Source organism: Mustelus asterias, chromosome 19 (assembly GCF_964213995.1).
Source record: "Mustelus asterias chromosome 19, sMusAst1.hap1.1, whole genome shotgun sequence".
Taxonomy (NCBI): domain Eukaryota; kingdom Metazoa; phylum Chordata; class Chondrichthyes; order Carcharhiniformes; family Triakidae; genus Mustelus; species Mustelus asterias.
The window spans coordinates 1479745-1493014 of record NC_135819.1 but is presented as its reverse complement, the minus strand read 5'-3'; the positions used below and the strand labels follow the sequence as shown (position 1 = coordinate 1493014).

General features: G+C 47.3%; 1 protein-coding gene across 1 annotated transcript in view; it reads right to left on the bottom strand.

Moving 5' to 3' along the window:
* LOC144507618 (adhesion G protein-coupled receptor E3-like) overlaps positions 1-3762 on the bottom strand; it is a 66306-nt gene extending 62544 nt beyond the window's left edge. The window contains exons 1-3 of the mRNA XM_078234772.1: positions 3694-3762; positions 2271-2545; positions 1375-1586 (exon numbers count right to left, since the gene is read on the bottom strand). Of these exons, the coding sequence (XP_078090898.1) occupies positions 1375-1586; positions 2271-2545; positions 3694-3762 (556 nt within the window). The remainder of the gene's footprint in view (positions 1-1374; positions 1587-2270; positions 2546-3693) is intronic.
* Between the last annotated feature and the right edge of the window lie 9508 nt (positions 3763-13270).

Below are 13270 nucleotides of genomic sequence, written 5' to 3'. Positions count from 1 at the left end.
ATGTAGTGGATGCTTCCTCTTGTGGGGCATTCTAGGAGGAGAGGTCACAGTCTTAGGATAAGGGGGAGGAAATTTAAAACAGAGTGGAGGAGAAACTACTTCTCCCAAAGGGTTATGAATGTGTGGAATTCGCTACTCCAAAGTGCGGTGGGTGCTGAGACAGTGAGTAAATTTAAGGAGGAGTTAGACATTTTTAATTGGTAATGGGTTGAAGGGTTATGGGGAGAAGGCAGGAAAATGGGGATGAGGAGCATATCAGCCATGATCGAATGGCGGAGCAGACTCGATGGGCCAAATGGCCTCATTCTGCTCCTATATCTTAATAACTATCATTCATTTTTGCATTCAACTCTAGGACAACAAAACTAACGCCCAATCTGATCTGTCTACCTAGCCAATTCAGTTGCCCAATCAAACTTCGGAGTTCCTCTTTTTCCTTCTTAGAAACCACCGCATCCTTTGTGAAGCCCGGCCGTGACTAATTGCTATTGGGCTGATACTCTCCAAATAAGATTGCTGGTGTGAAATGACACCTGACTCTGTCCAATTTCCAGCCCAATATATTTGAAAGTGCCTGAAGCCCGACTTCCAACCCTGAATTTTTTCCTCATCCCAGAGTCTACTATAGCTTCAAAATCACTACTGCCACCCCACACAAAATCACCGACACGCATCATAAAGATACCAGAAAGATTCCCCTCATAGTGCCTGTAACACACCGCAGGATCTGTTTTCAACTGGCAACAGCCTAACTTTAACAAAACCAACCTTACCAAAAAATACCAAACTCTAGACCTATCTTTTAGCCCATGTACCCCTTCTGTGTTAGCTGTCTCTTTAGGAGGATGGAGAAAGATGTCTCTCGGAAGCTGATGCCCTGTAAAAAGGCAGCTTTTATATCTGTAGATTTACATTCCCATGCATTTGCAGCTAACAAAGCTAAGAAGATCTTTAAAATAACCTTTCCTGCTGTAGGTGAATCCACCCTTAAATCCAAATCCCCTCGCCACAAGCCTGGCCTTTGCCTTCCATTAGAAAGCACCTTTCAGTGCAAATCCATCTGTGAGATAGAGCTCTTTGTCCCCTATCTGGTACCTCCGTGTATATCCCAAATTCACTCCAACAGTTCGACATCTTTGATAACTTTTTCATCTAATTTATTGGAGGCCACCAAAATCTCACGAGTATGTGGGCTTCCACTCCTAGTAGCATTTGTAATCTTACCCATATTCCGAGACCGCGTCACGCTCCGCCCCCTATCCCGCCTGATATCTCGTTCTGTGCTACCACTGCTTGATCTTTTCCTCCTGTTTTGAGATGTTCTTTCAACGGTTCTCAATCTCTTCCAGTGAATATGTTCACTGTCGCACTTACTCTCTGAGCTGACGCTGCGTTTCTGTGCCCTCCATTTCTGAACTTCGTGTTCCCAGTCCATGGTCCTGACGGCCTCCTCTGTATTCTGTACATTCAACCAGTGTTTATACTTTCCAGTGGCCTTCCCTGCTCTACTAATGACAGTTGCATCCTTCCATTGACTGGACCCTTCAGGCAAGTGTGTCACTTTTGTACCAACTTTGGCAATTGTACTTTCGGAAAAATGGCCTGTTCTAGTTCATCAGAAATATTGTGTTCCTCTACAGATACCCTGTCTATTTCAGTTAACTGGTTCTCATAGTTTTGTAACAAGTGAATACCAGATGACCCTGGTTCCTCATCATGTTAGTCTACTCTAAATTTGCAAGTTTGTAATCTGTACCCATTGCCCTTGATGAATGAATCCTCATCGTCTGATTACCATGTTGCAAAACAATTGTTTTGCCATCTATGCCTTGATGAAAAACGGTGTTTAATGGCCGTATGTTGTGCCTTAAAGCTCTGCAAATTCTTTCAGAGACTCCGGCTTCAAAAATGCTCTTCTACTTCTCTGCAATGCATTTAAATGCTCAGCAAAGACAGAGCTAATTGTGGTCCTTTCCCAAGCTGGAGGCTGGTCATTCACAATGGATGGAACTTTAGGATTCCTTCCAAATACTAATTGACGGGACTATAGCCCCCCAACCATCTGCAATGAATTATTTGCAGGTACCACCCATGCCAAGGCTGAATTTTAACTTGAAATCTGATCTATCTGCCAAAGTTTTCCAGAGCATGTCATCTATTAGCGCATGGTTTCTTTCACACATCCCATTAGTAAATGGGTTTTCCACAGCCATATTCATGGTTTCACACATATCCCTAAACGCATCATTAGCAAATCCCACCCCCCCCACTGTCTGGAAGGAACTTTGCTGGTGATCTCATTCCTGTCCCTGTCCATTTTTCCAAAAACTGTTGCCGTATCATTTTCCATATCCAGTTTCATGAGCACTTTCCTCACCGACGGTCTACTCAGAAGCAAAGGTATCTCACTTGGCACAACATCTGTGCTAATGAAATGATTCGCTCTGGCAATATTGTAAGGGATCACCACTCTTTTCAGTGACTTCAGGGTATTATCATCCCCAAACCTGAAACTTGTGGAACTTTCAAATTCCTTAACCTTGTTCTGGTTTTCAGCATTTAAAGAGCCCAGGTAACATTTTAACCAGACAATTCCACACAAGGTAGATGTGCAGCCACTGTCCAATACAGCACAATTAAAGGGCTGCAAACAAAACTTTCATTACAGGAGTAAAGCTTCTCTTTATTAAGACAATGCCTTCTTTCTGGTCACTACCTTTTTCCTCTTCCGTGTCATGCGTAGCTTCAAACACTCTGTTAGATCATTTCGGGCAGTTGAAAGCATAATGTAATTTAGAGTCTCTCTGAAAACACTGATTTATCATACTCTGGACATTTCTGGGGTTCATTTTTCTGTCACTCCTCTCCATATCCTTCCTTCTGCCATAGATATTAAAGGAGTTTCTGTCCTCGTAATTTCTGGGTTCCAATCTTCTGCATACTCTGGATTGTGGCTTGTGCCTGTACGATTTCGCCATTCTGTTAACAGTGTACTTGCCACTGTCTGTTTCATCACTGACTGACCCATTTGTGTCATAAAAGCCACAGGGATAGAATGTTTCCCTAAAAAAAAATGTTTTAAGGCCTCTGACATTTGATCATATAAGATGTGTTTGTCTACAAACTTAACTCCTGTCAAAACCAGGAGCCTATCCATACTTATAATTTTCACACAGTCCAGTAACTTAAATGCCAACACGGACTGTGGAATTTCCAGGCATGTTTTTGCAGCCTTTTATATCGTCTGCTAAATTCCACCACATGTTCCTCTATAAAAATCTCCTCTGATTTCCAAAATCTAACCACGCTTCATACACACTCAGGAAGCCATCTTTCTGATGGATCTTATCCATAAAGGTTAATAAGGTGTCCAGACCTTCCTCCGAGTCCAAATGTTCCAACTCTAATTTGGAAAATACTTTGCGTCCAATTTGACTTCTCTCTGGAAAAGAAAGAGCCAAAACCATTCCTTGTTTTCTCTTCCCCAAACCAGTTACCTTAGTCCATATGGTGACTTCACTTTTCTATTGGTCATAATGTTGACTGTCTGAGAATAATGGTGGCTAGTCATATCCTGACACCTTTACTCTCGGTTCAGCCATTTTGTTGTCTCCTACTCACTCCTTTGTTGATTAGAATTTGAGTGAAGTCTTGCCCTATTTTTTGAAGAAGTCATAACTTGCAGCCCTTTACTTGGAACCAGTAACCATCCTCTGCTACCACTGTTTGAGCTTCTCGGTTGTAGTTCAGAAATGGAGACATGAGTTCAGCTCCTTCATAAACGACCTTTATTTCTTTAATCCAACTCCAGATATAATTTTCCACCAACACCCAGTGCCACTGTAACTCCTTTATATATCAGTGACTTCGATTGAATAATTGACACCAAATTAGGATTTAATTGGAGGGTCTGTTAATCCATTCCATATCCACGATACATGATGTCATAGTTATAGGTGGAGAGTTCAATTCTCCACCGCAAGATCTTGTCATTCTTGATCTTGCCCCTCTGTGTGTTATTAAACATGAACGCCACGGACCGCTGGTCCGTGATCAGGGTGAACCGTTTTCCCACCAAGTAATGGCGCCAGTGCCTGACGGCCTCCACAATGGCCTGGTCCTCCTTTTCCACTGCTGAATGCTGAATTTCGGGGCCTTGGAGGGTGCGGGAAAAAAATGCGACGGACCTGCCCGCCTGGTTAAGTGTGGCGGCCAGGGCGAAATCAGATGCATCGCTCTCCACCTGAAAGGGGATGGACTCATCAACCGCGTGCATCGTAGCTTTCGCGATGTCGGCTTTCAATTTATCAAAGGCCAATCGGGCCTCCGGCGTTAGGGGAAAAGTAGTGGACTTAATGAGCGGACGGGCTTTGTCCGCGTAATTGGGAACCCACTGCGCATAATAAGAGAAGAAGCCTAAGCATCTTCTCAGTGCTTTTGCACTAGTAAGAAGTTTAACAACACCAGGTTAAAGTCCAACAGGTTTATTTGGTAGCAAAAGCCACACAAGCTTTCGAGGCTCTGAGCCCCTTCTTCAGGTGAGTGGGAATTCTGTTCACAAACAGAACTTATAAGACACAGACTCAATTTACATGAATAATGGTTGGAATGCGAATACTTACAACTAATCCAGTCTTTAAGAAACAAAACAATGGGAGTGGAGAGAGCATCAAGACAGGCTAAAAGATGTGTATTGTCTCCAGACAAGACAGCCAGTGAAACTCTGCAGGTCCACGCAACTGTGGGAGTTACAAATAGTGTGACATAAATTCTGATTCTAGGATCGCATGATAAAGACTCAGGAGGAAAAAAGCAGAAATATTTATGTGAAATAGTGTGACATAAACCCAATATCCCGGTTGAGGCCGTCCTTGTGTGTGCGGAACCTGGCTATCAGTTTCTGCTCCGCGACTCTGCGCTGTCGTGTGTCGCGAAGGCCGCCTTGGAGAATGCTTACCCGAATATCAGAGGCCGAATGCCCGTGACCGCTGAAGTGCTCCCCAACAGGAAGAGAACAGTCTTGCCTGGTGATTGTCGAGCGGTGTTCATTCATCCGTTGTTAGTTTGCACTAGTGGGCAGGGGAAGTTCAGAAAGGGGGTGCATACGGTCTGGATCAGGGCCAATGACCCCGTTTTCCACCACGTATCCTAGGATGGCTAAACGGCGCGTACGAAACACACACTTCTCCCTGTTGTAGGTCAGGTTCAGGTGAGATGCAGTGCGTAGGAAATTCAGGAGATTCGTGTCGTGGTCCTGCTGGTCATGGCCGCAGATGGTGACATTATCCAGGTACGGGAAGGTAGCCCGCAGCCCGTTCTGGTCCACCATTCGGTCCATAGCACGCTGGAAGACCGAGACCCCATTGGTGACACCAAAGGGAACCCTGAGAAAGTGATACAAGCGACTATCCGCCTCAAAAGCCGTGTACTGTCGGTCCTCTGGGCGAATGGGGAGTTGGTGGTAGGCAGACTTGAGGTCTATGGTGGAGAACACCCGGTACTGCGCAATCTGATTGACCATGTCAGATATGCGCGGGAGGGGATACGCATCCAGCTGCGTGTAACGATTAATGGTCTGACTATAGTCAATGACCATCCGGGGTTTGTTCCCGCTCTTGACCACCACGACCTGCGCTCTCCACGGACTAGCGCTAGGTTGTATGATCCTTTCCTTGAGGAGCCGCTGAACTTCAGATCGAATGAAGATCCGATCCTCAGCGCTGTAACGCCTACTCTTAGTCGCAATGGGCTTGCAGCCTGGCACAAGATTCTGGAACAGGGAGGGTGTGGTGATCTTCAGCGTCGAGAGGCTACGGGCGGGGCGCGTTGGGCAATTTGGAGGCTGCTGTTCTCCCACTGAAAGCGAAGGGAGTGGCCCACCGTACTGTAGGGTTACACTCCTCAAGTGGACCATGAAGTTTAGTCCGAGAAGTATTGGCGCGCAAAGGTGCAGCAACACTAGGAGCTTGAAACGCTCGTAAACTGTGCCTTGCACCATTAAAGTTACCACGCAACTCACTCGCACGGTGACAGACCGGGACCTCGATGCCATAGAAATTGTCTGTTTGACAGGTTGAATCCGGAGTCCACACCGCTTCACAGCGTCTGGATGGATAAAGCTCTCAGTGCTCCCGCTGTCAAACAGACAATAAATCAAGTGGTCATTTACCTTAATGTCCATCATAGATTTGTCAAGTCTATGAGGCTTGGCCTGGTCCAGGATGATCGACGCCACCGTTGGTTCATGAGCGCCACTGCAGGCACTGCTGGTTGTTCGCTGTCGGTGCCGACCAACATGGCCGCTCCCATAGGTGGCACGTGGGTGATGGCGCCAAACTCAGCGACCCCTGGTGGTCACACATCTCCGACTCCGTCGACCGTAATGGCGTCATCCTGGCCTCGCACGTGGACGAAACCCTCGACGATTTCGACGACGAAGAACCGGGCTCTGAGGAATCGCAGGCCGCACTGCTATTCCTAGATTTGGATCGGCACACTTTCGAATAGTGCCCCTTCTTACCGCAGGCGGAGCACAACACAGCTTTAGCGGGTCACCGTTGCCGAGTATGCTTCGCTCCCCCACAGAAGTAACACCGTGGGCCGCCCGGAGCTGCTGCCGTCGTCTGGCCCGAGTGTGAGCACGCCATTACACAGCATTTCGAACCCGAGGGACGAGGAGGGATTGGCGACTGCTCCTGCCACGTTGTCTCCACGTGGTCTTCAGGATACAATACTAGGCTTTTGGAGGTCGTCTCCAGCATCTCCGCTAGTTCTATTGCCTGGGTGAGGTCAAGGTTACCTTTCTCCAGTAGTTTGAGTCGAATGTACGACGATCCAACTCCCGCCACAAACGCATCTCGGGCGAGGTCGTTCATACTCTGCTCAGCTGACACAGCTTTGCAGTTACAGCCCCTGGCTAGCTGTAGGAGCTCGTTCGCGTATTCCTCCATCGTTTCGCCGGACTGCCGTCGTTGAGTGGCTAAGAGGTAACGAGCGTGTATTTCGTTGGGCAGTTTGATATAACGCTTCTTCAGAAGCTCGAGGGCCTTTGTGTAATCGGTGGCCGCACGGATCGCGAGGTAGACAGTGTCGCTTACCCTCGCGTGGAGGACCCGGAGTCTGTCATCAGCTGTGGTGACCGCTGCGGAGGCTGCCAGGTAGTCTTCGAAACACTTCAGCCAGTGGTCGAAGGTGTTAGAGGCGCCCACCGCACGTGGATCTAGTGTAAGGCGTTCCGGCTTCAGTATCTGCTCCATACTCTCTTTTTTTTGTCGAGAGTTTATTTAGAGCAAATAAAATTGATGCGCGTTATCATACACGAGGCTTGATGCTCAGGAAATAAAGGCTTTTATTTGCTGTAACAAGGCAGCTATCAATTATATACACGATCCCAGACTGAAGGGGTCCCGGCCAGAGCAGGGACCTTTATACCTCTCCCAGGAGGCGGAGCCCGACTGGGATGTACCACAACACTATCATACAAAGGTGTAACAACCCCACCCTAACCCCAACAGCAACAAGTAGCACAACCCATCCCTAACCCAACAGTAACATATGTACATACTTGTAGTACTGGCCAGACCCTGGCTCAGTACTATCCAGTGGGAACCAACGATGGTTCACCACAGCCTTCAAAAGAGAATTGGATAACATCTGGAGATACGAAGAAAAGTTGCAAGCTATGAAAAATAGGTGGAGAAGTGGGACTAACCAAATTCCTCATGCAAAGAGCTGGCACAACAGAAGACGTTGAAAACCCTCCAATGCTTCAACTATCATAAGATCCAATGCAATACAAAACTGAGTTAATGACAACCAAACCCACACCGGACTGAGACTTGCTTGAAGTCTAGCTGTGGAAAGTGGAATGCTCAGAATAAAAATAATGATGATGTGGAGATGCCAGTGTTGGACTGGAGTAGGGCACAGTAAGTAGTCTCACAACACCAGGTTAAAGTCCAACAGGTTTATTTGGTAGCACAAGCTTTCGGTGCGCTGCCCCTTCATCAGGTGAGAATAAAAATAATCCTGATGAAAAGTTGAATGAATGAGTAGATAGATTCTGGAGCAAAAGAAATGTAACGCAACAAGTAAGAGAAGGTAGGTTGGTGTTTGTCATAGAATCATAGAAGTCCTACAGTGCAAAAGGAGGCCATTCACATCTTTGGACACTAAAGCGCAATTTAGCATGGCCAATCCACCCAGCAAAGAACAAAGAAAATTACAGCACAGGAACAGGCCCTTTGACCCTCTAAACCTGCATCGACCATGCTGCCTGACTGAACTAAAACCCCCTACCCTCCCAGGGACCATATCCCTCTATTCCCATCCTGTTCATGTATTTGTCCAGACGCCCCTTAAAAGTCACTACCGTATCCGCTTCCACTACTTCCCCCGGCAATAAGTTCCAGGCACCCACCACCCTGTGTAAAAAATCTGCCTCGTACATCTCCTTTAAACCTTGCCCCTTGCACCTTAAACCTGTGCCCCCGAGTAATTGACTTTTCCACCTTGGGAAAAAGCTCCTGACTATCCACTCTGTCCATGCCTCTCATAATCTTGCAGACTTCTATCAGGTCGCACCTCAATCTCCGTTGTTCCACTGAGAACAAACAAAGTTTCTCCAACCTCTCCTCATAGCCAATGCCCTCCATACCAGACAACATCCTGGTAAATCTTTTCTGTACCCTCTCCAAAGCCTCCACATCCGTCTGGTAGTGTGGCGACCAGAATTGAACAGTATATTCCAAATGCGGCCTAACTAAGGTTCTATAAAGCTGCAACATGACTTGCCAATTTTTAAACTCAATGCCCTGGCCGATGAAGGCAAGCATGCCGTATGCCTTCTTGACTACCTCCTCCATCTGCATTGCCACTTTCAGTGACCTGTGTACCTGTACACCCAGATCCCTTTGCCTATCAATACTCTTAAGGGTTCTGCCATTTACTGTATATTTTCTATCTGTATGAGACCTTCCAAAATGCATTACCTCACATTTGTCCGGATTAAACTCCATCTGCCATCTCTCCGCCCAAGTCTCTAACCGATCTATATCCTGCTGTATCCTCTGATCGCTATCCTCATCGCTATCCGCAAATCCACTAACCTTTGTGTCGTCCGCAAACTTACTAATCAAACCAATTACATTTTCCTCTAAATCATTTATATATATTACAAACAGCGAAGGTCCCAGCACTGATCCCTGAGGAACGCCACTTGTCACAGCCCTCCATTCAGAAATGCACCCTTCCACTGCTACCCTCTGTCTTCTTTGACCGAGCCAGTTTTGTATCCACCTTGCCAGCTCACCTCTGATCCCATGCGACTTCACCTTCTGCACCAGTCTGCCATCTTAGACTGTGGGAACAAAACGAGCACCCGAAGGAAACCCACACAGACACAGTGATAACGTGTAAACTCCACACAGACAGTCACCCAAGGCCAGAATTAAACCTGGGTCCTTGGTGCTGCGAGGCAGCAGTGCTAACCACTGTGCCATCCTATCCGTGTCGGAGGAGCTGTTTACATCAGAACTGCATATTGTATTTCAAAACATTTTCCACATTGATCAATAGACATTGATGTTCAGTATTAATGACTTACTGAGGAGGTTGGTCCAGGATAGAGATTGCATTTTGCCTCGAGCTTTGTCTTCCTTTTAGTCTCTCAGTTTGTAGTTTCTGCGTATGTCCTCGCCCAGGGGCTGCTGGAGACAGATTTTATTAAATCATGACATTTGCAAGTTGTGGTTAAAAAAAAAATCTCTTTGAGTCTTTGGTTTGAGACTCATTTGCCTTTAGTTGCAGAATTGGAGAACTATGTTGGAAAGGGAAGTTTGTTGATCATTGCTATTTTGATAAACTGGTTAACCAATACAGATGATGTTGAACATGCAGTTTATAAAGCTGCCCATTGCTCTCAGCTGTGCACATGTGCATGGGGGCTGCTTCAGCTCAGTTGCCTGGACGGCTGGTTAGTGATGCAGAGCGATGCCAACAGCGTGGGTTCAATTCCTGTCGCGGCTGAGGTTGTTCACGAAGGCTGCGCCATCTCAACCTTGTCCCTTGCCTGAGGTGTGGTTAAATTACCATCAGTCCGCTCTCCCTCTCAAAGGGTGAACAGCCTCTGGTCAGCTGGGACGATGGCGAATTTACCTTCATCTGTGTGCAGCAGAATGAGTGAAAAGTAGAACAGCAGTTCTCACCGGCAGGGGGAAGCTCGCCGGGAAGCCGGCTGCAGGCTGCTCGGGTCACCATTGAGCAGGCGGCCTGATCCCCCATTGAACTGGGAGACCTCCCCCTCACCTCCCCCACAGACACCCTCATCCCTATCATCAGCAGCAGTGTAAACCCCCCTGTCCCACCCATGGCAACATAGGTCGTCAACATCCAGGCACTGGGCCCCTCTTAATGAGTCCCCTGTCATGACCCTCTGTGCAGTCTATACCCTCTGCCAATCGCTCCCTGTGCCAGTCTCCCCCTGGTCCCTTGCATATCATCTTTACTTTTCTTTGTTCTTTACGGTTTTAGTTTAGGCAGGCATCATGATCGGTGCAGCCTTGGAGGGCCGAAGGATCTGTTCCTATGCTGTACCTTTCTTTGTTCTTTGTTCTTATCACAGCCCCTTGCATATTACCCCCTGTCGATCATCACACCTTGCACACCCTCTCTGCCAATCATCCCCCCTGGCATAACCCCATAACCACCCCCCCTCCCTGTGATCACCCCCCCTCCCATCAGCACATCTCTCCCCAATTTTAGAGCTCCCCCTTGCTTTCCCCTTGCAGAAACCTCCCCTTGCCTCTCCCACTGCAGAGCTCCCCCCCTTGCCCTGTCATAGCCCCACACCTACTCAGGCCCCACCCTTTTGGCACTGCCCTTGGCACATTTATGGTGCCCGGTGGGCAGTGCCAGGTTGCCAGATTGGCACTGCACTGCCCAGCCATGCCTTTGATCACCCGGGGGTGGGGGGTGGGGGGGGGGGTTCAATGGCCTCCCAAACTCCCAGCAAGGCCATCACGTCTGGTTACCGCTCGTGGAGACCAGCAGTGATTCTCGCTGGTCTGAGGACTGACTGACGTGGAGGTAAGTGCTGCTGAGGCTAGATGATGCTGTGCGTGACTCATTCGCATGTCATTAAGATACAAAACCAATCCTGCTGTCAAAACAGTGCCGGTAACTGCGTGAAAATGGACAATTTTTCGATCAGTATGCCATCTTACTGCTCGCTGTGCCAATCGACTAGGGCGGTGAGCTGGTAAGACCACGCCATTAGAATCTTTTGGGGAAGATCGCCCCCTACGTGTGCAAATCATGTCCCTTATTTTGTGTAAAGCACACAAACATAATTAGGACATTACGAAAACTACGAATGAATTTGCCGGGATAAATGAGGAGAAACTGCTTCCAGCGAAGGTCAGTCGCTGAGGAAGCAGATTTAAGATACTCACCAAAGAAAATTGGAGGAGATTGCTTTTTTAATGTGCTATGAATGGTTCAGATCTGGAATGCACTGGATACTAAGGTGTAATTTAGCGTGGCCAATCCACCTAACCTGCACATCCTGTGTGAGGGAACCAGAGCACCCGGAGGAAGCCCACGCAGACACGGGGGGATTGTGCAAACTCCACACCCAAGGAGTCACCCAAGGCAGGAATCGAACCCAGGTCCCTGGCACTATGAGCCAGGATTGGTGGATTGGCCATGCTAAATTGCCCCTTAGTGTCCAAAGATGTGCGGGTTAGGCGGACTGGCCATGGTAAATTGCCCCTTAGTGTCTGGAGGATTATCAGGGTGAGTATGTGGGAACGGGGCCTGGGTGGGATTGTTGTCAATATGGGCTCAATGGGCCGAATGACCACTTTCTGCAGTGTCAGGATCCAATGATTCTGTGAGCTACCCTGTCTATTCCTTTCAGTGTTATGTAGCTTTCAATGAGATCACCTCTCACTCTTTGAAAGTCAGGCCCAGTTGAGCCCAATCTTTCTTCATAAGACAGTCCCCCCCCATCCCCTGAATAAGTCTGGTGAACCTCCATCATACTCCCTCTGTGGCGGTAACATCCTTAAATTTGGCAGCTGTGAAGTTGAGTGAAATTAGATCCTTAAATTATTTCAAGCCACTTCTGCATTCTTGCTCCCTTCTGTGCAAGCTCAGTTTGTTTTTCATGGAAAAAGGGGTTAATTTGTGGTACTTTATATATAGAAGTTACAGGAAATTTTATGTAATGTTCCTTCTAAAGGAAGATCTACCCACTCTCCAGTCCAGTACTATGGCTTGGCATTTCAAAGCTGCAGTCAGCTTGATGTTTATAATGCCAATAACCTTGTTGTCACCTGGTTCTGTATCAAAATCTGACCCATTAGGGACCCGATCAGACGCCCCAAGTTATATTATGAAGTTAGACTAGATCCCAAGTATTTTTTATGTTTTGGCATCAGTGTGAAAAACATAAAGTGTTTTACTCAAGGCGTGATTTTATTGACATACGAGGAAGCTTTTATCAAAACGAACTTTATTTTAACAATAGTTTAAATATATCGCTTAGAACATAGAACATAGAACAGTACAGCACAGAACAGGCCCTTCGGCCCACGATGTTGTGCCGAGCTTTATCTGAAACGAAGATCAAGCTATCCCACTCCCTATCATCCTGGTGTGCTCCATGTGCCTATCCAATAACCGCTTAAATGTTCCTAAAGTGTCTGACTCCACTATCACTGCAGGCAGTCCATTCCACACCCCAACCACTCTCTGCGTAAAGAACCTACCTCTGATATCCTTCCTATATCTCCCACCAGGAACCCTATAGTTATGCCCCCTTGTAATAGCTCCATCCACCCAAGGAAATAGTCTTTGAATGTTCACTCTATCTATCCCCTTCATCATTTTATAAACCTCTATTAAGCCTCCCCTCAGCCTCCTCCGCTCCAGAGAGAACAGCCCTAGCTCCCTCAACCTTTCCTCATAAGACCTACCCTCCAAACCAGGCAGCATCCTGGTAAATCTCCTCTGCACTCTTTCCAGCGCTTCCACATCCTTCTTATAGTGAGGTGACCAGAACTGCACACAATATTCCAAATGTGGTCTCACCAAGGTCCTGTACAGTTGCAGCATAACTCCATGGCTCTTAAACTCCAACCCCCTGTTAATAAAAGCTAACACACTATAGGCCTTCTTCACAGCTCTATCCACTTGAGTGGCAACCTTTAGAGATCTGTGGATATGGACCCCAAGATCTCTCTGTTCCTCCACAGTCTTCAGAACCCTC